This window comes from Strongylocentrotus purpuratus, unplaced genomic scaffold, assembly GCF_000002235.5.
Source record: "Strongylocentrotus purpuratus isolate Spur 01 unplaced genomic scaffold, Spur_5.0 spur5_scaffold_5, whole genome shotgun sequence".
Lineage (NCBI taxonomy): Eukaryota > Metazoa > Echinodermata > Echinoidea > Camarodonta > Strongylocentrotidae > Strongylocentrotus > Strongylocentrotus purpuratus.
The window spans coordinates 17,867,296-17,894,562 of NW_022145611.1; the positions used below are offsets into that span (position 1 = coordinate 17,867,296).

Genomic DNA, 27,267 nt, shown 5'->3' on the forward strand with positions numbered 1-27,267 from the left:
TCGCTACCCTCCATCGCATACTAGTACATTAAACTACATGTACTTATATCAGGCAAGTTGACAATTAGATAAAACTGGAAAAAATATTTGTCGAAAGTATACATTTTTTTAGACATGGGTAAACCCCTACATTGTAATTACATTGTCAAAGATGATTTCAATATTTGTTTCACTTTATACATCATACAATCTTGAGCACCAGGCGCGTACGCAGGGGGGGGGGGGGGGGGGGGGGGGGGGGGGGTTGAACCCCCCTTAGGTATTTTTATGTGTGTAAACCCCCCCCCCCCCCCCCCTTTGGATTTTTTTTTTTTTTTTTAATTATAAAAAAAAATAAGCCCATGGCTGAGCTAAAAAAGGTAACCTTACCCCCCCCCCCCAAGCGAAGAAAAATGTCCAATTTTCAAATTTCGAGACCAAAAAAAAAAAAAAAAAAAGTGTCCTCTTACCCCCCCCCCCCCCCCCCCCCCTCCGAAAAGGGAAAAGGGGCACATGTGAAAATATAAGGTGTGCTTATCCTAGTTAAAAAAGGGGGCACTTCTTACGAAGTAAAAGGGGCAACTTTCAGATTCGAAAAGGGCAATTATCTTATCAAAAGTGAAAAGGGCCACTTCTCGTACCTGAAAAGGAGCACCGTCACTAGAAATTTAAAAAAGTCAAAATACAAAGGCACTTGCCAGAGGAGAAAAGGGGTAGAGGCACTTTCACAAATTAATAGGGGCACTTGTCAAAGTAAAAAGGGCACTTTTCCTATGGAAAAAGGGGCACTTTGAGGAACTTGAAAAAGTGGGAGGGCCCTGTGCCCCTCTCCCCCCCCCCACCTCTCCCTGGGAGGGCCACCTCTGCTTTCGTGTCTTTACTAAAACGTACTTATCAATTACCTGAAAATTGTAATTCTATATCATTTTGTATAGTTTTGTCCCACTTCTAATTGACTCCTCATTACACCCTAGCACGGTCCTAGTTTACCGGAGGTGGGGGGGGGGGGGGTGGCCCACCTCTTTCAGATCTCTTTTTAAACTGATTTTGAAAGGCAGGGAGAGTGTCTTATAAGTCAATATGTAGCCTGTATTAGTATATTAAATACCGTATAAAAATGGAGAGGCCACAATTAATATTTAGTAAATTAGTCCAACACAGGCGCGTACGCAGGATTTTTTCAAGGGGGGGGGGGGGGGTTTAACATTTTTAAATCGGGCCGAAAATTTCGCATCTACTCAGCCAGCCGCTGAATAAGGGGGGGAGGGGGGGGGGGGGGGGGGGTAAGAGGACACTTTTTTTTTTTTTTTTTTGTCTCGAAATTTGAAAATTTGACATTTTGCTCCGTTGGGGGGGGGGGGGGGGGTAAGGTCACCTTTTTTAGGTCGGCCATGGGAATAATTTTTTTTAATTTTTTTTTTTTATTATTATTAAAACCCCCCCCCCCACCCCTGCGTACGCGCCTGGTCCAACATCATGATCCGTCTCACTTGACCCCGGCCGCACCCCGGTCTCCCTTATTATATGGTGTTATTCATGATCTTGGATCTTGGATTCTTTTCCTCCTAAATACTCCGAAGAAGATCGAAGAGTTTTGACTGGAGGTGGTGGTGGCGTATGGTCGCCGGTAACTCGAGTTCCCGTGTATTGATGAATAGAAAATGAACATGACAATGGAAAATCGAGAACTTCAAAAAAATGTTAACTTGGATCGATCCCTCCCCCATAAAACATTTACAAATCCATTCATGCTTGTTTTGGAGTCTAATTTATTTGTACACGCGTATTTATGTAGAAGCGATCTTTACATAAATAAAATTGGCAATGCCACTTAGTGCGCTAGCTTCACCTTGTTTAGACACACACACACACACAGCGCAGCATCATTTCCGTATATTTGCGACGTTCACAAATGTTAACCCTCACTGCTGTAATACTAGTGAAAATCCGCTCCCAATGTGTGTCGCATTAATTTCTTTGCACACTAATCAAAATATTAAAACAATAATATTTCCCGCAAATGTATTGAGGGAGTTCAAATTATTAGAAATAATTATTAAAAGTGCTTTAATTATTTCTTATTTGATATATGATAATCAACGAATTACTTTAACAGCACCAACACGTTTTTGATTCAGACGTTGCAAAATCAGCAACAGCTTGCATTTGCAAAAACAGTTCTGCGTACAACTACAATCACAAGCGAGTTGATATAAAGGAAATTATATTTTTCGTGTTTGTGAAAGACTGACAGAAAGTATGGGTGTTCCAGCATTTTTCAGGTGGCTGAGTAAAAAATATCCGTCGATTGTTGTGCACTGCTTGGAAGAAAAGGTAATAATACACAGTACGTTGGTGTACGTAGCTAGACTGAATTGAGAGTGAGACGGAGTCAGTGAGTGAGTGTGTGCATGTGCATATGCATGGCATTGTCATTCTCAAGTCCAGGCATTGCATTGTCCCACTTATTGAATTTTGTTGAGGGTTTATGTTGTGTTCTTTTTCCTCTTCTTCTTCTATCTTCTTCTTCTTCTTCTTCTTCTTCTTCTTCTTCTTCTTCTTCTTCTTCTTCTCCTCCTTCTATCTTCTTCTTCTTCTTCTGTCTTCTTCTTCTTCTTTTCTTCTTAATCTTAGCTTGTCTGAAGGACATTTAATTATTTTTGCATAGAGTAAAGGAGCCCGTTTTCGGCCACTTAAGACAAAATCCTATTTTTAGGACTCTTTACTTCCTATTTATTATCATTTCTTGTTCAAATCATGAAGCAAATATTATTATTATTTAAACAAAAAAAGAATCCCAGAAAAAAATCACGAATTGCCATGACAATATTCATTTCAATTTTCACTGTTTTGGAGCCAGTTATCGGCCGAGCGTTTCAGTTTACGGCCGCATGTACAAAGTCAATAGGTAGCGCTCGCGCGCGCCTTGCGTTTCCGCGCTGATGTACAGCACAAGCGGGCGGAGCAGGTATCCCACGCCGGAGCTCCCTGGTGCTCGCCTGGCCGAAGACAGGCACAGCGGTGATCGGAAGTTGGAATCTGAATTAGACAGAGATATCGTGTGTGCGTCGCGGTGTGCGGCTGCATTGATTTAATACATGCGATGAGATACTTTTGAGCTTGCGACTAGCACAAAATCGGGCTCTAAATCTGAAAAATACTTGAAATAAAGCTCATTTTATGGTACCCATATTTCTTACAGACACGCGTAAGATACTCGATTTTTCAGATTTGGGTAGCGGGACCGGCGATTACATCGCTAAAATGTGATATTTTAGGATATATTTTCCATTGCAAATGTGGTTCTTCAGTGACACTGGCATGGTATGGTATGTGTGGGATATGTGTTATGCTATTATGCGATGTGTTTTAGAGTGATTTTACCTTGCATCCAACCAATCGGCCGAAAACTGGAGCTTGCCGATTACCGGCTCCTTTACTCTAGATCTAGAGTAAAAAGGAGGGGGTAATCGACCACACATAGGAGCATCACTATCCTGGCTGTGTAGTAAAAGCCGTGCTTTTGATTCTCAACATTTCAAACACCACTGTACAAAACTCAACTGATTTCACTCAAAATTGGTACTTTAGTGACAATTGATGACACCTAAATAGCAGTAAAATACATTTTTTCAACTTACTGATGTTAAAAAGAATAATTTAAAAATTCAAATTGTAAGTCTAGTGTCAAACTTTGCTTACAGCTACATCGACATGATTGTGTACAGTCTATGCGATATTGTGTGGTGTGTATATTTGTGTATAGACTTCTAGGTCCCTGCCTCACAGCATGTATGCAGTGCTAGAGGTCAATACGCTTTAGCATTGACTCTCTATGCTTTGCTGGAGTGTAATCGACCATCTCCAGTTTTCGGCCGATTGGTTGGATGCATGGTAAAATCCCTTTAAAATACATCGCATAATAGCATATCACATATCCCACACATACCATACCATGCAAGAGTCACTGAAGAACCATATTTGCAATGGAAAATATATCCTAAAACATCACATTTAAGCGATGTAATCAGCGGTCCCGCTACCCGAATCTGAAAAATTGAGTATCTTACGCGTGTCTGTAACTAGTGCTGTGCAATGAGCCAGGTCCGTGTGAAAAAGCGGGAAGGACTTTCATTTAACTGCATTTGAAGGCGCCGATTTGTGCTTGTGAACTTGTCACAAATAATAGTAACAATGTCGTTTTTAGAAGAATGTGTAAGATCATTAATGTAAATTAAAAACAGTAGAGGACCTACAATGTAGGATAGAACCTTGTGGTACGCCGTGTGTAAAGGTTGGATGAATTATTATTATAAACTACATAATGAGATCTATTACAAAGATTACTTTCAAACCAAGATGAGTCAACACACAGATTACTGAGCTGGGAGAAATGGCCAGGCATATTGCCAGGTGGAGGGGCATAAATCGAAACTTATACACAAAAAAAAAAAAAAAAAACAGGAAAACAAAACCATCCAATTGAAAACGGAATCCGCCATGGGCAGTCGGATACCGGACACTTAAACGTTTCACTACAGCACTATCTGTAACAGTGTAAGAAATATGGGTACCATAAAATGAGCTTTATTTCAAGTATTTTTCAGATTTAGAGCCCGATTTTGTGCGAGTCGCAAGCTCAAAAGTATCTCATCGCATGTATTAAATTAATGCAGCCAGATACCGCAGCGCACATACGAGCACACACATTAATTCAGATTCCAATTTCCGATCACCGCAGAAGTATTTTTCGGCATGGCGAGCTCTGCCGAGCTCCGGCTTGGGACACCTGCTCCGGCCGCTAGTGCAATAGATCAGCGGGGATTCGGGGAAACGCACGGCACGCTTACTTGCTTCCTATTGACTTTGTACAGGCGAAAACTGCCTCGCTAGGCCAATAACTACCTCCGAAACAGTGAAAATGGAAATGAATATTGTCATAGCAATTCATCAATTTTTTTTCTTGGATTCTTTTTTTGTTTAAATAATAATAGTATTTGCTTCATGATTTGAACAAGAAATGATAATAAATAGGAAGTAAAGAGTCCAAAAAATAGGATTTTGTCTTAAGTGGCTGAAAAACCCCTCCTTTACTTTAGGCAAATTCATACAAAAAATATATTCAAAGAATTGCGTCTTGAAAAGTAAGGATCGTAATTTTCGTGGACGTTTTTTTTCATCGGCGCTCTGCAGATTTCGTGTTCCAGAACAGCGCGCTGGCAATACAGAAAATGGATTCCCCATAAGAAAATAACCCCAGTTTACCATCTACTTTTATGGGTTGTCCGTTTTCCCGAGGATTTATTATCGCTCATAACGTGAAAGTCTCTGTACAAAGTCAAAGTAAAATGCATCAAGAATATCATCGCAAAATCTGTCTTTTTCTTATTGCCAACGCGTGGATAGGAAATATGAAACGTCTGCACAAAATTTGGATGATCTTTATTTTTGCGAACGCGTCTGTCAGCGTTTACGAAAACCATCCTTATTCTCGGACCAGCGCCCCTACTGTTCACAAAATTGACAGTCGACATCCATCTAATTTTAAATTTTTTTTTTTTTTTACTGTTGTACTTGAAATTTTGAGTACTCTAACACCTAAAATTGGTGGTGGTTATTATTTTACCTGAGTGCTAAGAAAGCATAAATGCTTGTACATGTAAGTAAGCAACCAGACAGCCGACGGCTTTAGGTCCTCTCTGAGGGACCTGGTAATGAGGATTAATGCCTTACCAAAGGGCATTAGTGCATCGCCTTGGTTTCGAACCCGGGTCACAGGATTATGAGACCACTGCTCTACCGACTGAGCTATCATATCTTTGATAATTCTCTCATTTAAAGTTGTTGTAGTTCATGTTTAAAACTATTTTCATATTGTTAAATGTCAAAAATTGACTGGGATTATTTTGTAATTTGGAGTTGTTGATATTAAGTGACTTTTCATGACTTTGAAATTGATAATATTTAATAGTTGTAAGAGAAGAGGCTAAAAATGTGAGCCTCCATCTTGGATTATAATGACAAAAAATGCTTACCATTTAAGACTTACATGTAACCGGGTCTGTAAAGGTACTATTTGATTTCTCTATTTCAATTTAGAAATACATGTACATGTATATGTTGAAAAGTTAGTCCAGAAGATAATGGGAAAAAGCATTTTTATTACATTTGTTCATGTCTTTCCACGTCTCCATCCTTATTTGCATATACATTGTAGGCAAAAGAAGTTGACGAAGTGAGGATTCCAGTCGATACTACGCAGCCTAACCCCAATGATGTAGAGTTTGACAACCTCTACCTGGACATGAATGGAATCATTCATCCATGTTGTCATCCAGAGAATAAGTGAGTACACAATATTTGCTCACCGTCTTAAGAGTTTGGTGATGAATGAATTATATTTATGTGGAATTGATGGCTAGTTTTTTTTTCTGTTGAAGGGTTTATATTTACAGCAATGAATAGAATATATATTTTTTTATATTTGTTAAATTTCTTTTTCTATTTTGCTCTGATGTTGAATTAATTAGAAAAGGGGGAAGGGAATGTCTTAAAGGGCAATCCAACCTTTGTAACAAGTTAAGTTGTATGAAAGCATAATTATAAAAGAAACAGAATATTGAAAGATTAATATCAATCAGATAAATAATAAGAGATCTGCATGTAAGTCATGTATGAATGTTTGAAATATGAAATCACTAAGCTAGTGAATCTTGATTTGTCAAATAGGTCAGTGGGTTTTTACGTAGTCATGGACAAATTCTCCTGTTTCATGTGTACAAAAATATTACCCGGTAGTTCTGTTTTTCTCCTAACTGCCTTCTCCTTTGGGGCACTACTCAAAATATATTATGGATAGCATATTTATATAATACTAGGAGGACCCGTGGAAAATCCACGGGATTCTAGGGGGTGGGTGGTTGTTAATGATGTGCTATCGATTTTTTAAATTTTCATGTTTGTTTTTCTGTTTTTTTTCCCCCTTTTATTTTCAATTTCATTTTCCCTCTTGGTATAGGCCTACTTTTTATCCTTTTATTCTTTTTCTACTCTTGTTATTAATATTTAATTCGATAGAATATTAACCTTTTGTTTGCTGTTTCATATATCATTTTGAAATGTTTTTTTTTATTTGTAACATATAATAAAACTTGAAGATTAAAAGAAAAAATTAAATTAGTAATTTGTAAACAAACTAATGCAAACTATTTTACGCTTTAACTTTCGTTTTCACTTTCATTATTTATGATTATTGTTTTTCATTCATTCCCATATATATCCTTATTCTCATTATCCATTTCCCGTCCAGTTTCTTACGAATACTGTTCTCAATCCTCCCATTCTCATTTTTCATATTTTCACTCATCTCTAATTAGAACTTGTTCCAAATCAAAACATGAGTAACAATAATTGTTCAATTTGGCTTAACATACATTATTAAAACTACATGTTCTATTAAACAAAATTATCAACAAAATGATATTTTGCATAGATGATACAAAGAACTTCAGAGAGGTCCCAGAGGTCTCAGTGAAAATATACAAATATTGACTGCTCATGAGGATGAAATTATCATTTCCAAGGTGGTGTTCATACCGGTCCTTCTATCACCCAGCAAGGCAAAGCCGAGGGGGTATAGAAGGGCCAGTATTTGAACGAAATCGAGGGAGTGATAATTTCCACCACCATCCAATTACAGAGCAGTCCTTATTTTTTTTGTTTATCCCTCATGCCTTCATTAACAGGTCAGTAGAAAAGAAATCCAACATCAAGAGTCTATTTAACATATTTACAGTCTTTCGGAGTTCAAAAGTTTCAAATAACCAACGCTAAACGAAATCAAACATACGGAAATCAAATCTATACAGTGAAGTGCAGTAACTGCGGCGCAGTAAAACGATGGCTTGAGCGCCGTGATGACCCGCCTGAGTTGGGCGCTGGAAAGCATTTGAAATCCTGTATGCTCTGTGTGTGTGCATAAATCGCAGATTGGTTAGGCGTACTATCACAGATCTATTTGCGTTATTATTGTTGTTATTTCGAGGTAGTTTTCTTGAAAAGACCAATAAAACAGAAGCTTGGACTATGCATATGTTGGCATAGATCACAGAATTTGTATAATTATTTTCAGAGTAAATTTTACGTGAAAATAGGTCCATGGTTTGCGCCAATTGTCGCAATCGCCACGACTCAAATCGAGTGTGTGAAAGTGTGTGAAGGTGAGCGTGAAATACACGTACACTATGGGCGCCTGGCCTACAAAGCATATCCTATAGAAAGACGCATAACACGGGAAACCCAACCCGTGAGAGCGTATATTTCTTACACCCCCTCACCCGCGTGAGTCATCTGTTAATGTGTATTTCTCTTACACGCTACAAAGCGAATCCTATAGCAAGAGGCCTTACTCGAGATACGCCGCAGCCTTTACAATAAGACTTGCTACACCCGTTGATGCGAGTGGATTCTCGTCCATCGTGTGTCTCTTCGTCTCTCTTTGATAATTAGACAGACGGCGGGTGCACGCCTTGTCGACTCGCTCTCGCGGGTTCGTCGCCTCCTCGCAATCCACCACGCCCGCCGTGCTCTCGTCCGCCCGTCCTCCCCGGCACCCCGAAACCGCGTTTAACGGCATGGACGTCGATCGCGGGGTCGAGGTGGCACGCGGGTTACGGGAGACAGGCCTCGTGGAATTGTGCCACCGTTCCCGCGCCACGGCGGAGGCGAGCGGGGTCGGGGAAAGACGTTTTTGAGGAACCGTTTTGTACCCGTTTGGACCCCCCGCGGCGATTTTGCGTATTAGTAATATAGATGGACTGGCCTTGAGGGAGATACAACATATATTTCCCAAACTAGACTCATATTGCCGGAGTCAAAGACGAGGGCAATATGGGTCTTGTGAGGGCAATATATGTGGTATCTCCCGAAAGTTAAGCCAGTCAACATTGTTATTATTATCCAAGTCAGACATCTAGAGCAAATACATAAATCAACCATGACAATCTCATAGAACTGAACAAACTTTGTCATACCAGCACTGTGCATCCAGTGCTTGACAAAATTTTTGATACACTGCAAACAGTGTACCTAATCTGGTGTGATTATTACGTCACAATATAGTGCGCACAAAGTGCGCAGGTTCTCGTACGCATACTAGATGCGCAATGAAAATGAGAAAATACGGCGCTGTGAATATGAGACTTTATTTCCTGCTTTTTTAACACGTAAAGCCCATAGGCTTTTCATGAAAGGTGAATATGGTCTCATACATGTATTCACTGATTAGCCCTTTAGGATTACAAACAAGTGTAATATGATTTTGTAAAACCACTGCTCAGATGTCTGATGCGGGTAATAATATCATTTATCATACATGTAGGTCCTCTAAAACAACAACGCCCTCCTGAGTCACACATATTTGAAACATTGACATTTTCAACATTTTGTGTTTTGGAACTAATGGGGAGATGTCACCACATCACAGTGACATTACCGATTCAACCAATTTGAAGTTCTAATATGTACAATGTACACATCGTGATTACAACTTTCAATAATTACCTTTACAGCAGTTTGCTATAAAAATTGAATTTCCCTTTAATGTACATTGTACTTTCCTAGTTCTACTAAACTAATCACAATGACATGTTCTTTTAAAATTTCATCTTTTGCCTGTCTCTGTTAATATTCTAGACCTGCGCCAAAGGATGAAGATGAGATGATGCGTGAGATCTTCTTGTACATTGATCGCCTGATCAGCATAGTGCGCCCTCGCAGGTTGCTTTACATGGCCATCGATGGAGTAGCTCCTCGTGCCAAGATGAACCAGCAGCGTTCACGTCGATTCAGAGCTTCAAAAGAGAGCAGGTATGAGAGGGATATTGTTCTTTTTTAAAGCCCGTCTGCACTTGTTTGGCCAAGGGGATTACACCTCCCTGCAAGGTCACAGACAGGGGGTTATCTCATCAAATCAGCTCTCAATTAACATAAGAAAAAGGGCATCATGGGGGACCAATGGTCACCGATTAGGCTTTAAAGGATCCTTTAAAGGATATACAATTATACACAATGTATGATTGTAAGTAAGCTTCATCGTATCTAGACACTTACGTCCTACAAATGTATGTAATAGACTGGATGGTCTTAGATGAATGCCTTACCAGATGGCACTGGTGCAATGGCTTAGTCTCAAATCCAATTTATCCCAATCCAAGACATTTAGCTGTTTTCTCAAGAATTGCTTTTACATTGTGTCATGCAGAGTTTATGACAATCATCAAAGCATACGTGACAGAAATTCTAGATAATGCTAAGGCACAATGATGATTTTCCTTGCAGTACATGTACTGTATCTGTTATGTTATATCTCATTTGTAATTAATATTGTGATATGCTTAACAAAACGAAAATTGAATAGATTATCTATTAAAGGGAACGTACATTTCTTACATCTGTTACCAACGAATACTTGCAGTATGAACAACAATATTCAGAAGACTTGTACCTGTCTTCTAACTGTATGCAAATTTGTCATGATGATGATTGATTGTAATATTCTGTTTCTTATTTTCAATCATGACAGAGATAAAAGGCAAGATATAGCAAGGATACGAGCTGAGATTGCAGACCGTGGGGGATACCTCCCTCCTCCTAAGGCCAAAGAAAGCCACTTTGATAGCAACTGCATCACCCCTGTAAGTGAATTCATCCCAGTGATGATTTTATGTTTTATGTAATATCCACATTTCCTGACAAAAACTCTCGGAGAATGAAGTGGTACGAATGTTCAAGGTCCAAATTACATTTCCAAACTCTCTTACATTATATCCACATTATTATCATTTCTATTGTGAAACTGATAACAGTCAGTGAGATTTGATGATATGATGAGGAGGACAACTTTGCTATTTCTGTTTTGAAAAGATTGTCAAGAAATGTGCCTTTTTCACTTTCAAGATTGCAAATTTTAAAGACATTTCAGTTGGCAAGCTTGAATTTTTTCTTCATATGGAATTACAGGATAAAAATTATTTCTAAATGGGAAATAAAGGTAAGAGTTCCAAAATGTAATGGTTCAAAGTGTCTTGTGATTTCGGTCTTTGTTTATTAAATTAACTGTGGTTATTGATTTATCAATATCAAAGTCTGCCTGTACACCTATGTTAACAGTTCTACATTTGTATCAGATTGAATCATGCCCATACATTATAAAGTTAGATGTAACCAAAACAAAAATATTTGATTTTTTTTTTTTTTGTAGGGTACAGAGTTTATGTTTCGTCTTGCTGACTGCTTGCGTTATTACATCACTGAGAGATTGAACAGTGATCCTGGCTGGAAAGACATCAAGGTAAGCTGTCCATGTCTAACTCATATTTTTTCACATGTTTACACTTTTAGATACTCTTTATGAAAATCTACATTAAATGATAATAATAATAATAATACATTTATAGAGCGCAGAACTATCCAACATTAAGTATATAATCTACTGCGCTACGAGAGCTTCTGATATGCTTAGATTTACAGTTAATTGAAAAGATGTGCTTTCAGTTTCAATAATAAATGATTGGCTCTTTATTTACCCATGGCAGCCACATCAGTATTAATAGTGCTAGTGCTCTTCCTGTGGGCCCTGCAATTATTTTGTATTACCCCAGCATTGCCAGGTACCCACTTGCACCTAGGATGTGTCGCACTGAGCGAGGATTAAACCAAGAACCTCTTGTATGACAGTCAAGAGCCTACACTGATATTCCACAGTGCTTCCAATGACGGACCTAGACCAATGTTGTTGAGGTTTGTATTATATCTCATTCTTAGGTTGTCTCTAATTTGAGTGATTTTTCTCTGTTTTTTTCTCCAGGTGATCCTTTCTGATGCTAACACACCAGGAGAAGGTGAACACAAGATCATGGACTACATCAGAAAGCAAAGAGGTAAGCAGACATTTAAACAAACAATAATGTTGTCTCAATCATACTTATGCTTTTTATTTTCTTCTTCCAAATAAAAAAAAACATACCAAAACTTTATGCCTCCCTGTTTCTCTATCTTGGCAGAGTTTGATGAAGAAGAAAAAAACTGTGTGCAAGTTATAAGAGCCTGTTTCAAATTCAAGAAATGGGTGTTTATGATGCTGTAATACGTCATAGACGAACAATAGCACACCATATTTCTTTATAGATACTCATACCTTTGATGTGAAGATGTTGTCAATGTTCTTTTTTTCTATCTTTGATTGTATTAACAGCCAATCCAGACCATGACCCAAACACTCACCATTGTATGTGTGGTGCTGATGGTAAGTAACATGGAATCTCTTCATAAATCTTTACTTAACCACATCAGTTTTAAATAGGCAGCGTCAATGATATTTAAGCTGCCTAATTGATGTGAATTCCAAGTTTTTGATACACTTTGAAAATTGGGCAACAACATATTTGATGTTCTTCTGTTTTCACATTGCACGTGTACATGTGGCAAGACACAGCCATGGGTCTATACTTGCTCAGTGGTGTGATTTGTTTGATGGAGGCTTGGTGGTTAAACACTCTGCTGAAGGAACAAAAAATCCCCCCCCCCCCCCCCCCGCAAAAAAAAAAAAAAAAATCATTGATTAATTTCTGGATAGGCATGATAATTCCAAATGATTCATTTTATAGTTTGCACTTGGAACTTTCCTGTATATATAGCAAACTTGATTATATAAATGAACAATGGATACTATTTTTTATTTATAAGAATGTAAAAATCATTACAAATCTAATTTATCTATTTTCCTTCTTAATCTTTGCAGCTGATCTGATTATGTTGGGTAAGTGATAAGGTTCTTTTTTTTGGTATGATTTTCATTTTTGTATACATGCACAAAACATTTTTTCTATTTTGGCCTGCAATTAATGAAACTAATTTTTTAAAGAGGAATCCTGCTTGGATGAAAGTAAGCTTGGATCCCTTTTGATTTGTGTATATTATTTAATTCCCAATAGGAAGTATACTTCAAACAAATCATCAGTTACGGGCCATAGCAATTTAAATGGTCTCATAAGTAGTGATCTAGTGGATATGTCAATAGACAATGAGTCAAACTTATCCAGGTTTATTTCAACATTGGCACACCAACATCCTTTGGCAAGAGATCAATCTACCTCTGGCACTAAACTGTTTGTATTTACCACATACACTATGCTTTTGCAGTGATCTAACCTAGAAGGCTACTCCCTGAGAAATGGAGATGAGGCACTCATGCATTAAAAAAAATAAAAAATCATAAATCAGATCGAAGGAGTAGTAATATTGGTAAAGGTATTGGAGATACACTATAATTAATATTAAATATGTCAATGCAGAAAAGATATCATTTTAATTTGATGTCGCAGGTCTTGCTACCCATGAGGTGAATTTCACCATTATCCGTGAGGAGTTCAAACCAAATCAGAGAAGAGCTTGTGAGCTGTGCAACCAAGAAGGTAAAAGGCCCTTTCTAACCTATTCTTAGTGGCATTGTAATATACCAGTACTAATGATATATTTGTATTTAAAAATACTGACAAGATGGTATATATAGGAGTTTATCAATTTAAATATTCAAGGTCTCAGTTATTTAGTTTGCCTGCCCCGTTCCTGGCAATTTGTTAATGCTCATGGGAATCACAATAATTATAAAAAAATGATTTTCATCCTTTGTTTTGTATGATTTGTTCTTCTATGTAATTCTTTTGTATACACTTTATTTTGCTGAATAAATAATAATAATAATAAGTTGAATGTTACTGTTGATTGATTTGATTTGATTGATATGTGAATATTGATTTGACTTATGTTTTTAACTTCCCTTTGTAGGCCATGAAATGAAGGAATGCCAGGGGCTTCCCAAAGAAAGAGCAAACGAGGTATGTATATACAGATACACTCATAATTCAAGATAAATATATCAATATATATTGATTATTGATATATTCATGGATTTATGTATCCACAGAAATTCTTGAATATTAATTTTTGAGGTAGAAAGAAATAGAGGAGAATGAAGCATCAAAACATAATTCAATATTGTGTATGTTAAGCTATGGTCACAAATTAGAGCAGCGACCGACCGATCAGTAGCCTGCTCGGTCGCTGCTGGAATTAGGCATCGCCCAGCGATTAGTTCGGTGCCCGGGCGGCGACCGCCCAGGCACCGAGCGTATTTTGGGCGGCGAGTGAAAAGTGGGCAGGCGCCGCCCAAATTTTAACTCCGCGCTAAAACTTCAGCGGCGACCGAGCGATGCCCTAACAACGAGCAGTGACTGGCCGGTCGCCGCTCGGTGGCCGGGCAGCCGCCGGGCAGAATTGGTTAAAAACTCGCCGCTCGGCCGCCGAGCAGGCTACTTTTGGGTAATGTGACCATAGCATTACAGTGGGTTGCAGTTTTTTATATGAATTCCTCAGAAGTATTTGTATTTGTATTTGTATTTCTTTGTTGAATATCTGCGAACACTGTTGTTTACTTTTTCTTTTGCAGTATATTAGAATAAATCATGTTCATATACATTACATACATTTTTAAGTTGACAACATTATTGATAGTTTTAAAGGTAATTTATTAGAAGTTAAAGAAAGTATAGATTGCTTGATCTGTTACCATTTGTAGTCTGTCGTATGAATACAACATTGTGTTGATTGAAAATATAGTTCCTGATTCTTAATTCATGTTGCAGAAGTATTTTATTCATGTTTAATGTGTATTTTCACAGCTGGACACGATACCTGTACCACAAGGAGCTGAAACAGAGTTCATATTCCTCAGACTCAACATCCTCAAAGAGGTATGGAGAAAAAAAGAATGTGAAATTTACTTTTACTTGATGAATTGATATACTTTGAAGTCTATGAACAGATAGTTTCTCCGTGGAACATAAAGGTACTATTTGATATTTTGAGTAAATTCTGAAAGTGTTTAAAAATGGGTATAATAGAAATTTTCAGGCAAAAAATATTAACTTTTTATAATGCTTTTGAGAAATTGGCATATATTGTATTAAATGTGTTTTATGTTACCATAAATAAACTCATTCAGGGAAATTGCAAAATTACGTACAAATTTAATCTTTTCAGACAAATACTAGTTATCACAATACTAATTGCAATCTTTTAAAACTAATATTCCACATTCAGTAATATTGACAATATTATACAATTGTGCTTTTTTTCACAGTATCTGGAGAAAGAGCTGTGGATGACAGGGTTACCTTTCACCTTTGACCTAGAGGTAAGTAAACTTTGGAATGTAGTCTGGTACTCCATAAGTGTTGTAATTCAATTTGAATGTTAATGTCATTTTTCCTTACAATCGGCATCAAATTTTGAGTGAGTTAACATATGTAGATTAAGTTTAGAAGGTTATTACTTCAAGAATACTGAAAGATCACCCATGAACCAGTAGAGCAGAATGAGAGAGGGAGAGAGAGAGGGAGAGAGAGAGAGAGAGAGAGATGGGGAGAGAGGGGGAGAGAGAGACAGACAGAGAGAGCGAGAGTGAGAGATAAAGAGCAACAATAATGTGAGATCAAGCAATGTAAAATTAAAGTAGATGTATGGTCTTAGGAAAAGAATTTCCCATTGTGCTGGGCACTTTTGAAATGTGGAGAAATAAGATGTTGATTCAAAGCTTCTTCCTCATCCAATCTATCTTCTTCTGCAGAGAGCCATTGATGACTGGGTTTTTATGTGTTTCTTTGTGGGTAACGACTTCTTGCCTCATCTGCCTTCACTTGAAATCAGGTCAGTATCAGAGATACCACTCTCGGTCATATTAGTAAATGTAGTATTAAACATCTGCAACAAATGATAATGTTATCTGGATTAAACAATTATTTTGTAAACCCAGTTGTTGATAATGAAGCAAAGTCCAGGATATTTGTGTACATGCTTTTAATTTCAGGCAATCTACTTATATATGGTATTACTATTTGTATGAAAGTTAAAGCACTTACCCGAAGTATCATTGTATCTTACGCTTTATGCAAAAGTACCCAGATGACCGTGCAATATTTTTTCCATATCTCATGGTTGGGGGTGCGAAAACATGTAAAACAATGAATGCATCTTTGAACACGCAAAGGCTAAAACAAAATTGCTTGGGTGAGGATGAAACTGTTTCAAACCCTGTGTATAGTGTTGAATTTAAGTAAATAAAAATAAAATAAAAAATACGTAAGGATGTAAAGGGGATAATTGTGGCACTAGATATACAATTAATATTAATGATATTAAATGGCTTTTATTTTGTGAGACACGGGTATATCGCACTCGCTTTTTTTCATGCCCACTCGTGAAATATGCTCCTCAGCTCTTGGGATATACCCTTGTATCCCAAGCAAGGCCACTCAATATTGTATGAATACTGTGTTCTAAATTAGGATTAGAAAGTTTGTCCTATAGATCTCACTGTCTTCACTTGCCATTATTCTTGTCTTAACAGGGAAGGGGCGATTGACAGGCTGATACGACTTTACAAGAAGGCTGTCTACAAGACAAAGGTATGTTGTGCTATTGAAGATAGAACATGGTTGTCTTAATCTGACAGTGAAATGTGTCTAAAGAACTTCTGGTGTAGTGTCCTATTTGATCTTGAATGAAATAATATTCTTATCATCATAATTTTCTTATGTTAATTTGGATCACAGTTGCCTACTTCAGGTGCATTTATAATTTCCTTGTAAGAGTAATCAGACACTTGCTCTGGGATTTACTTCAACATCAGGTATAGGGTTAGGGCTACAGTTGCAGGTTAGGTTAAGGGGCAGGGTCCAGATTTTGGTAGAGGGCTAAGAACGAATTTGGCTATGGAGCGATTGCTGGTAGGTAAAACATATAACATAGTACCCTTGAAACCCACCAATCATCTACATGAATCCATGTTTAACTTCACAAGCCGCCCCCCCCCCCAAAAAAAAAAAAAAGAATGGAAAAAATATTCCTGTTGTCTTGATTTTGTTTCTTTAATTCAATTTCCTTTTGTCATTTCTAGGGCTACTTGACCGAGAATGGAGTGGTGAACCTAGAACGTGTCCAGCTGATGATGACCGACCTGGGTGAAGCAGAAGATGAGATCTTCAAGAAGAGGAGAACCACTGAGCTGGGCTTCAGACAGAGAAACAAGGAGAGGAACAAGAGGCAGCGATCAGTGAGTCTATTTGTTATCTATTTCATTCCATTATCATTCCCAGTATTCTCTTCCGTCTCCCTCTTCATGCCCCTGAGTTTTAAGATAAAGTCCCATCATATTAAAATTTGGTTTGAAACCATGAGCTCCTCCTAGTTCCAAGACCAGTGGTCCAACTGCAAAGCCCTTTTTACTTTTGAAATTATGTCATAAATGCCAGACTTTTATTGTTTGACATTTCCAATTTACAATATAAGAGATTGTTCAAATATATATGAAAGAAGAATTATTGTATGGAAGAAAAAAAAAGGAAAAAAGAAAAGAAAAGAAAAAAATAAATAAATAAAAATTGACTAGCTTCATATCTTAGATGATGGTCTAAGTTTATTTTTAATGTGAATGAATGTAATTTGTCTTGAAATCATTTATGTCTTAGCTGCAATAATTGATATTATTAATAGAGGTGTCATGGTCGAGTGGATACGTCGCCGGACTGTCGATCGCAAGGTCCGCGGTTCGAGTCCCGTCGCGGCACTAATGTCCTTTGGCAAGACATTGATCTACATTTGCCACACTCAACACCCAGGTGATGTAAATGGGTACCTGGCAGGAATTAATTCCTTGAAATGCTGGAGCTCTGTATAAACGGCTGCTAGGCTAAAGCCAGGGTAATAATAAATGTGCTTCGGAATATAATTATTTAGATAGATGGCGCTATAGAAATGCCTATTATTATTATTTTCTAATTCTTGCTGGTAGGTGGTGACTTCCTTATGTTTTTTAATGTGATTCTCATTTTCAGTCAAACGCACCAGCTTTTGTACCAGGAGGTGTGCTTGCTCCTACAGTAAGTAGTTTTTTCATCTCCTCTATCATTCTTGCTCATTTTTACCCTATTATGTAATTCTATTGCTTCGCTTATCTTTTCATTCCTCCTGCAAAAGCTTCAATCAATTATTTCACAGAACTTCATCAGGTGATGGGAATAATATCAGGAAAGGGTAAACTTTAGTGGCGCATCTAGAACTCGATATAGCAGAAGAAGCTGCTTTACCCCATATCGATAGATTGATTTTTCTTCTTTTGGAGCTTCAAATGATTTGTGCTGGGGGAATGCTATGCACCTGCCACTCTTTGAATTGGTTTTCAAATATTTGTGGCAATAACAGAATTATATTATTAAGACAATGTTGCAACCATCAAAACAGGGTCTAATTACTCAGGGAATTAGGGTTTCTCCATGCAAAAAAATTGGAATTATAATAATATGAATTTCTGATATATTTCATGCAGTGAAGTTGTTACAAAATTCATTTATGAAGACATATGTGACACTAGAACATGATATTGATGTAGGTTGAATTGATCAATGAAAAAATTGTATGGAATTGTCCTTTGTTAAATGGTAAGGATTGATGCATATCCCAGCACACCTTATATTTATTTTTCTTCAAACCCAATGCTGTATTCTTGCTCCACTAAAGCCTATCACTGGTGGACCATCATCTAGCTCAGCTCAGCAGATCTTAGACCAGCGTAGGGATGCTAGGACGTCATCAAGGGATAATGCTAACCAGGTGTGTAGCACCAGTATTTTAAAAATAACAATTATTGGATATAGTCAAAATAACAAAGTAACAATCATAAAGTTACGTATGTTTGATTCACTTGGTTACAAGGTGATTCTGACATTTTTTCCCATTCAAATAAAAATTGAAGTGACTGTCGCTTCATAACAAATTTTCTATACATTCCAGATGAATTATAAACAAATCTTTCCTCATTATACTGAACAACTTTTGTTTTCATTACACCAAATACAGGAACCCTCTTGCTCAGCTTTTCTGAGATAATTTGTTGCTTTATCAATGTTACCATGCAATTGAGTGCATCTTTTCTCTTTTCTTCAAAACCAAAAATTATGTTTTCATTTGTAAATTTAATCTGTAAACGTGTATGTTCATATATCCATTGTGCACATTATTTTCTAACTCTCTTTTACAAAAATAACATTTTTCTTTATTAACTAGTTTTATCATGTACATGTACAGTTGCTTGCTTGTTTGTTAAAAAAAACAAAATCTTTGAAATACAAGATTGAAATACTGTAGCACCAGTATTGCTAAATCTCATATTTGTTCATTATGGATTTGTTATAACCCTAATAAAGAATTAATATGTGTATTAAATATTTTGGAAAGGGATTTTAGCCCCCCCCCCCCCCAAAAAAAAAAAATCAAAAAATCAACAAAAAAAACAAACCTAAACACAACAAAAAACATGTAAAAATCATTCATTAGACAAAATGCAAAAATTCATTAAGGATTGTATTATTAAAAAGGCAAAAATGTATATATCACATAAGATTGTATACAAAAACAATCTTGTTGTATTAATACACTTTTTGGAGGAATGTACATGTATACTTAACATATTTTTCAGAAATGGTACCTTATTTGATTGAGTAAAATCATATTTTAATGGATTTTAAGGTTCAACTCTTTTGACGCTGTTGATACATACATCAATGGTAGAATAATCTTTGAAGAGAGCAGTCATTTTTGTACATTACACAATAACATCCACATTTCCAGATTTTATTTTTTAGAAGATAACTTTTGGGGCATTTTTGTTGTTTCATGATCAGAGTGCAGCTGATGCAATGAGAGCTTCTTTCAAAGGAGGAGAGCAGAGAGGCACTAAGAGGGGCCGGGGTGAGGAGGAGGATGAAGACAAGGATGATACTGTCAGGTTAGTGGATTATGATTAGGAGTATGATGGTGGTTATGATGAGGAGGAGGAGGGAAGAGAGGCACTAAGAGAGGCCATGGTGAGGAGGAGGATGAAGACAAGGATGATACTGTCAGGTTAGTGGATTATGATAAGGAGTATGATGGTGGTTATGATGAGGAGGAGGAGGAGAGAGGCACTAAGAGAGGCCATGGTGAGGAGGAAGATGAAGACAAGGATGATACTGTCAGGTTAGTGGATTATGATTAGGAGTATGATGGTGGTTATGATGAGGAGGAGGAGGAGAGAGGCACTAAGAGGGGCCGGGGTGAGGAGGAAGATGAAGACAAGGATGATACTGTCAGGTTAGTGGATTATGATTAGGAGTATGATGGTGGTTATGATGAGGAGGAGGAGGAGAGAGGCACTAAGAGGGGCCGGGGTGAGGAGGAAGATGAAGACAAGGATGATACTGTCAGGTTAGTGGATTATGATTAGGAGTATGATGGTGGTTATGATGAGGAGGAGGAGGAGAGAGGCACTAAGAGGGGCCGGGTGAGGAGGAAGATGAAGACAAGGATGATACTGTCAGGTTAGTGGATTATGATTAGGAGTATGATGGTGGTTATGATGAGGAGGAGGAGGAGAGAGGCACTAAGAGGGGCCGGGGTGAGGAGGAAGATGAAGACAAGGATGATACTGTCAGGTTAGTGGATTATGATTAGGAGTATGATGGTGGTTATGATGAGGAGGAGGAGGAGAGAGGCACTAAGAGGGGCCGGGTGAGGAGGAAGATGAAGACAAGGATGATACTGTCAGGTTAGTGGATTATGATTAGGAGTATGATGGTGGTTATGATGAGGAGGAGGAGGGAAGAGAGGCACTAAGAGAGGCCATGGTGAGGAGGAAGATGAAGACAAGGATGATACTGTCAGGTTAGTGGATTATGATTAGGAGTATGATGGTGGTTATGATGAGGAGGAGGAGGAGAGAGGCACTAAGAGGGGCCGGGGTGAGGAGGAGGATGAAGACAAGGATGATACTGTCAGGTTAGTGGATTATGATTAGGAGTATGATGGTGGTTATGATGAGGAGGAGGAGGAGAGAGGCACTAAGAGGGGCCGGGGTGAGGAGGAGGATGAAGACAAGGATGATACTGTCAGGTTAGTGGATTATGATTAGGAGTATGATGGTGGTTATGATGAGGAGGAGGAGGGAAGAGAGGCACTAAGAGGGGCCGGGGTGAGGAGGAAGATGAAGACAAGGATGATACTGTCAGGTTAGTGGATTATGATTAGGAGTATGATGGTGGTTATGATGAGGAGGAGGGAAGAGAGGCACTAAGAGGGGCCGGGGTGAGGAGGAGGATGAAGACAAGGATGATACTGTCAGGTTAGTGGATTATGATTAGGAGTATGATGGTGGTTATGATGAGGAGGAGGAGGGAAGAGAGGCACTAAGAGAGGCCATGGTGAGGAGGAAGATGAAGACAAGGATGATACTGTCAGGTTAGTGGATTATGATTAGGAGTATGATGGTGGTTATGATGAGGAGGAGGAGGGAAGAGAGGCACTAAGAGAGGCCATGGTGAGGAGGAAGATGAAGACAAGGATGATACTGTCAGGTTAGTGGATTATGATTAGGAGTATGATGGTGGTTATGATGAGGAGGAGGAGGGAAGAGAGGCACTAAGAGAGGCCATGGTGAGGAGGAAGATGAAGACAAGGATGATACTGTCAGGTTAGTGGATTATGATTAGGAGTATGATGGTGGTTATGATGAGGAGGAGGAGGAGGAGGGAGAAGGAGGACAAGGATCATCATTGAAATGGTTATGATGATGATGATGATGATGGTGATGATAGAAGAAGTGGAGAATAAGGATGAAGATGAAGATCATTTCAGGGATAATAAAGAGGAGGAGGATGATATTGATGAGAAGTCTAAAATGGTGTTTATGATAATGATAACTGTCTATAGAACATCCGGGGAGGTAATTTAATATTGCCTTACAGAAAATTGCTTGACTTAACAAATGAAAGTTTAAGAAGTATAATATATTCAGTTACTGTGTAATGACATGTTTATTATGTCAATTAATTTGGCATGTTTCTACTGAAAATATAAATTTTAAGCTATCACAAGGCTGGTTAACTACATCAAAAAAAACTTCTATGTGTCATAATGGTTAACAGTGATCTCATGAATACTTTAAAAAAAACATTACATGTAGAATATGCCCCTCTTGTCTGTAACAAAATATGAATTATTTTGTTCTTGTTGTTTGCAGGTTATGGGAAGATGGCTGGAAGGAGCGTTACTATCGAAACAAGTTTGATGTTCCTTCCTCTGACCATGATTTCCGTGCAAAAGTGGTGAGTAGTTGTGGGAATGGAGTTTAAGATCGTTATTAGATTAACGGGTAAAGCCTCTTTCACATATGCTGTAGTGTAACATAAGGGAGGTTCTGTGCTTCATGTATTTATGTCTTATAAACACACAGATAAGCGAGTATTTGTAGGACCTTTGTTGCATGCATCCACTACTTTCATTCCCACTTGCCATTCATTTAATATACACAAAATTGCTTCAGTAAACCACAGCAGGTTGTGTCAAATCTGTGAAAAATCACAGTAAGATTAATGTCCATCTGTTGTTCAGCAATAACTTTTTTAAGTTTCCCTTTTCTTTCTAAAAAATTTGTTGTAGACAAACTCATTTGAATTAGATGGATTCTTGAAAAGATGTCTTCCAACAATAAAAAAAAAGACATAAGTTGTCAGATATTTATATACCCAATTTGTAGTATTTGATAGTAATAATAAGAAAATATTATTTAACAGGTCATATGAATCTGCCATGGTATCACACTAACCAAATTCTCTGTAGAAAATAAGTCCTTCTCAAGTCGCCTGATGTGTTCTTTCATTTGTAATCATACCATCTTTTCATGATTGATTGAATTGTCAGGTTGCGTGCTATGTCGAGGGTCTCTGCTGGGTGCTTCGGTACTACTATCAAGGGTGTGCCTCATGGAAGTGGTACTTCCCTTATCACTACGCCCCATTCGCTTCTGACTTCCTGGATATCAAAGACCTCCCTAATGACTTTGAGAAAGGAACGGAGCCTGTAAGTACAAGTTCTCATCGAATGTCAACATGATGTAATTAAAGCATAGCAATGTTTCGACATACAAATTCCACACTATTGGACATGGCACCACACTAAAAATAATGCATTGAAAACAATTTTTGCTTCAAGTTTTTGTAGTCGGCAAAATAGAAGCTGAAGCGGTCAGGTACTGATAGCTTCTCAACTCTGTTATTGTGATCTGCTTCATTCTGGGACCATTCTTATACCCTCACTTATATACACTGAACGTGGTTTCAACTGACTGGTACAAGCATCCACACATGTCTTGCTTTATACATTTTATATTTCCTTCAAAAGAAATTGAAATGTAATTAAAAAAGAGAGGATCTTAGATGTGCCTAGTTATTGTTTGTAATTGGATATAGAGCGTCAAAACTAGAAAAAGAGAAGAAATTCAATGTCACTTGATAATTTTATTTAATCACAGTTTGCCTTAGAGAAGGATAATATTGATCATTCAATGTTGCAGTTCATGCACCAATTCTTTTCTAACAGCGATCCAACATTTGCAGCAGCTTTTCATCAAGGTTTAGGGTTTGGGTTCGGGTTGTGATCAGGGTTTAGATTAGGTTTAGGGTTAGGTTTAAACATTCTGTGGATCCGTTGTTAAATTCAAAATTTGATTTGTGTTTAAAATTGATCATGGAGCATGCACATTGTTGCTGGAATAATTTATGATATGATCTTTCTTTCCCTTTTCTTTAATCAGTTCCATCCCCTGGAGCAACTGATGAGTGTATTCCCTGCAGCCAGTGGTAACTTCCTTCCAGATTCATGGAGGGAAAAGATGGTGGATATCGTAAGTTATTAGGAAAGATTTCAGATAGTCTTGAGTTTGCTTAAAGTTCAATGGTCCCTCTCAATTTCATGCAGCTCTTAATCTTCGAAAGCAAAGATTTTCGATATTAGTCCTGAGACATACACACGTTTGCAAACGGTTCCTCACAAATTCATACAATTCTAAATCTACAAGGACATTTCTGAGTTTTGTATTATATAGAACATATATATATTTATATATGCAGTCAAACCTGTCTGTAACGACCGCCTGTCTGTAACGACCACTTGTCCATAACGACCACTAAAAATCCCCCGTGAAATGTCATGTAATTGAGAATCTGTACACAACGGCCACCTGCCTATCGCGACCAAAAATGCCCACACAACGACCGCCAGCTTGTGCTATACTCATTTGCCTTTTGAATGAGGAAAAATGTACTGCATATGTTTTTGTACCATTTGTTGTCTTCAAGAGAATCTTGAGCTATACATTGATTGTCTCAAAATGAAATTGTTTTTCTATGTAATCTTTAGGATTCACCCATCATTGACTTATATCCAGACGACTTCCAGATTGATCTCAATGGAAAGAAGTATGCATGGCAAGGTAGGAACATGTTCTCATATGACGCCTGGGGGCTGTTTCACAAAGATTCTAAGCCGAACTTAACTCTAAGTTGGACCTAAAAATTATGGAGAGCCATTTGTAGCCTTAAAATATAATATATTCAAAAGCGAAAAATCAAGTATTTTAGACTCTTTATAAATTCCTCATCAAGAACATGAAATCTCCTTGATGATAGAAAATATGAATGATTTGAATCAACATTGTAGGCCTTTTAAATATAACTTTTGCAAATATTTTCATAGATGCTAACGGCTTTCCATAATTGGTAAGTCCAACTAGAGATAAGTTCAATTTAGGATCTTTGTGAAACACCCCCAGTATTACCAATAACCCTAAGAAGGCCAGATGTTAAGTTACCACCCATCCCCCAATCATAGCTGCACTTATTTTCTAAAGGCTAGGCTATTGCCGATGGTTGAAAATTGATGAGCTTATATCAAAAGGTGCACAAGACCTGAGACTTTAAAGTCAAATCTTGCAGAATAAATTATTTCTTAGAGAAGTAGAGACTTCACACCAATATTCATTGTTGAAAATGTTAAAATCAAATAGAAGTTGACTGAGGTTAGGTAATAAATATGTAGCACTCTAGGACTGAAAACTTTGAAAATTTAAAAGCATTTAAAGTTAATACAAAGTTTTGGGAAATTTTGAAACTTGGGTGGATATTGATTCTTGACAATTTTGATATATTTGGATGCCCCTGTGGATGTATATCAAGCACTAGAAAATTTAGCCCCTAGAACAATTCTCTTAATTCTCTTATTCCCATAGGCTTACTATAGGAGCCACTAGGTTCCTATAGGCAATGGGTCAGAATAAAAGTTTGTTGTAACACTTTCAGTACATTATAGCTTTTTGCGTAAACTCGTGAAACCTAATATCTGTTCTTGTGTTCTTTGATGTAACCCTAGGTGTAGCATTACTGCCATTTGTGGATGAACACCGGCTCCTGACAACTCTTGCAGGGGTCTATGACAATCTCACACCGATAGAGAGTAAGTAGATATCAATTGATGGACAAAGAAGAGGAGGAGGAAGGTGGTGATGATGGTAATGATGATGATGGTGATGATGATGATGATGATGATGGTGACAATGATGATGATGATGATGATGATGGACAAAGAGGAGGAGGAGGAGGAAGGTGGTGGTGGTGATGATGATGATGATGGTGACGATGGTGATGATGATGATGATGATGATGATGGACAAAGAGGAGGAGGAGGAGGAAGGTGGTGATGATGATGATGATGGTGATGATGATGATGATGATGATGATGATGATAATGATGATGGACAAAGAGGAGGAGGAAGGTGGTGATGATGATGATGATGATGATGGTGACGATGGTGATGATGATGATGATGATGATGATGATGATGGACAAAGAGGAGGAGGAGGAGGAAGGTGGTGATGATGATGATGATGGTGACAATGGTGATGATGATGATGATGATGATGATGATGATGGACAAAGAGGAGGAGGAAGGTGGTGATGATGATGATGATGATGGTGATTAAGATGTTGATGGCGATAATGGTGATGGTGGTAATGATTAAAATGAGGATAATAAAGATTACATTGAAAATGATGATGGAGATGATGATGATGATACAATAGATAGTTTTACCAAACATCAAAAAAAGATGTCAAGCATTAGCAACAGTGATAATAACCCTAATCTATGTATCTTTATTGTTTATCTTTTCTCTTCATGAACACAGAGAAGAGAAACAGCAATGGTCCCGATCGTTTGTTTGTGGGAAAGCATCACCCTCTCTATAACTTCATCAGAGAGCTGTATGAGACGAACAGTCTTGAACAGGTGAGACCTGAAAGGGAACATCTTCTCTGCTGAGAGCCACAAAGGCATTAACCCTTATAATATGTGATATGACTTTACCCTCCCAGCTCTCAGCTCTCAAACTAGCACACTATGAATTTTGTGTTGGTTGAGACATTGCATAGATTATGCGTTTAAATAATGAGATGCATATATCACAACTCTTTGATCAGTACATAAATTTAGATTTGATCACTTTTGATTCATATAATTTCCTTCTTTATCAAACAATGTTAAACCACTTTGAGTCAGTTCACTTGAAATATAAATTACCACACTTTAAACATCAGAAACTTACTCCACATATATGAAATTCACACCTACAGTATTAAGCCTCAATTAGTTTACCACTTGGAAAATGCATTTGGTTTGGTTGAGTTGATATGCTATTGAATGTGTTTTTATATTTTGTCTAATGGGATCCTTTTGCAGATAGTAAAGCTATTTCACTACTAATGCTGATTGAAGGTATTTAAACAATGGCATTTCACTTTAGTAACCTGTTATTGTAATAGATATTGATGATATATTAGGATGATTGACACAACCAACAACCTTTGGGTTTTCTCTGTCTCCTTTACAGGCTGAGCCTGATACCGATGTGTGCCCCTCCATTGAATGTGTTTTTATATTTTGTCTAATGTGATCCTTTTGCAGATAGTAAAATTATTTCACTGCTAATGCTGATTAGAGGTATTTAAACAATGGCATTTCACTTTGGTAACCTGTTAATGTAGGAGTAATTGATGATATATTAAGATGGTTGACACAAACGACAACTTTTGGTTTTCTCTTTGTTCTGTACAGGCTGAGCCTGATACTGATATGTGCCCCTCACTTGCCCATGGAGTAAGAGGAAAGATTGGCAATGATGAGTTTGTTACTCTGCCTGGAAGGTGAGTAGAATCATTAACTCTTTGTTATATGGTGCAGTTACACTATCATGCATAGCATAGCTATTAAAGGCATCATTTAATAATGTTAAATCTAGGATGCATGGC

General features: G+C 37.6%; 1 protein-coding gene across 4 annotated transcripts in view; it reads left to right on the plus strand.

Annotated features, from left to right (window-relative positions):
- The first annotated feature begins 2,130 nt into the window (after positions 1–2,130).
- LOC590369 (5'-3' exoribonuclease 2) overlaps positions 2,131–27,267 on the plus strand; it is a 69,342-nt gene continuing 44,205 nt past the window's right edge. For 2 of the 4 annotated variants that reach the window (XM_030999835.1, XM_030999836.1), the window contains exons 1-25: positions 2,132–2,313; positions 6,197–6,324; positions 9,673–9,846; positions 10,562–10,673; positions 11,240–11,329; positions 11,846–11,918; positions 12,233–12,283; positions 12,779–12,796; positions 13,362–13,451; positions 13,825–13,874; positions 14,718–14,789; positions 15,179–15,232; positions 15,665–15,744; positions 16,445–16,502; positions 16,994–17,149; positions 17,931–17,975; positions 18,613–18,705; positions 19,776–19,879; positions 22,148–22,232; positions 22,828–22,986; positions 23,720–23,809; positions 24,325–24,397; positions 25,333–25,416; positions 26,148–26,248; positions 27,074–27,162. In XM_030999835.1, the coding sequence (XP_030855695.1) occupies positions 2,239–2,313; positions 6,197–6,324; positions 9,673–9,846; positions 10,562–10,673; positions 11,240–11,329; positions 11,846–11,918; positions 12,233–12,283; positions 12,779–12,796; positions 13,362–13,451; positions 13,825–13,874; positions 14,718–14,789; positions 15,179–15,232; positions 15,665–15,744; positions 16,445–16,502; positions 16,994–17,149; positions 17,931–17,975; positions 18,613–18,705; positions 19,776–19,879; positions 22,148–22,232; positions 22,828–22,986; positions 23,720–23,809; positions 24,325–24,397; positions 25,333–25,416; positions 26,148–26,248; positions 27,074–27,162 (2,204 nt within the window). In that variant the 5' untranslated portion in view covers positions 2,132–2,238. Of the gene's footprint in view, positions 2,314–6,196; positions 6,325–9,672; positions 9,847–10,561; positions 10,674–11,239; positions 11,330–11,845; positions 11,919–12,232; positions 12,284–12,778; positions 12,797–13,361; positions 13,452–13,824; positions 13,875–14,717; positions 14,790–15,178; positions 15,233–15,664; positions 15,745–16,444; positions 16,503–16,993; positions 17,150–17,930; positions 17,976–18,612; positions 18,706–19,775; positions 19,880–20,054; positions 20,110–22,147; positions 22,233–22,827; positions 22,987–23,719; positions 23,810–24,324; positions 24,398–25,332; positions 25,417–26,147; positions 26,249–27,073; positions 27,163–27,267 lie in introns of all 4 variants that reach the window. The other 2 variants (XM_030999834.1, XM_030999833.1) reach the window with 2 other exon arrangements.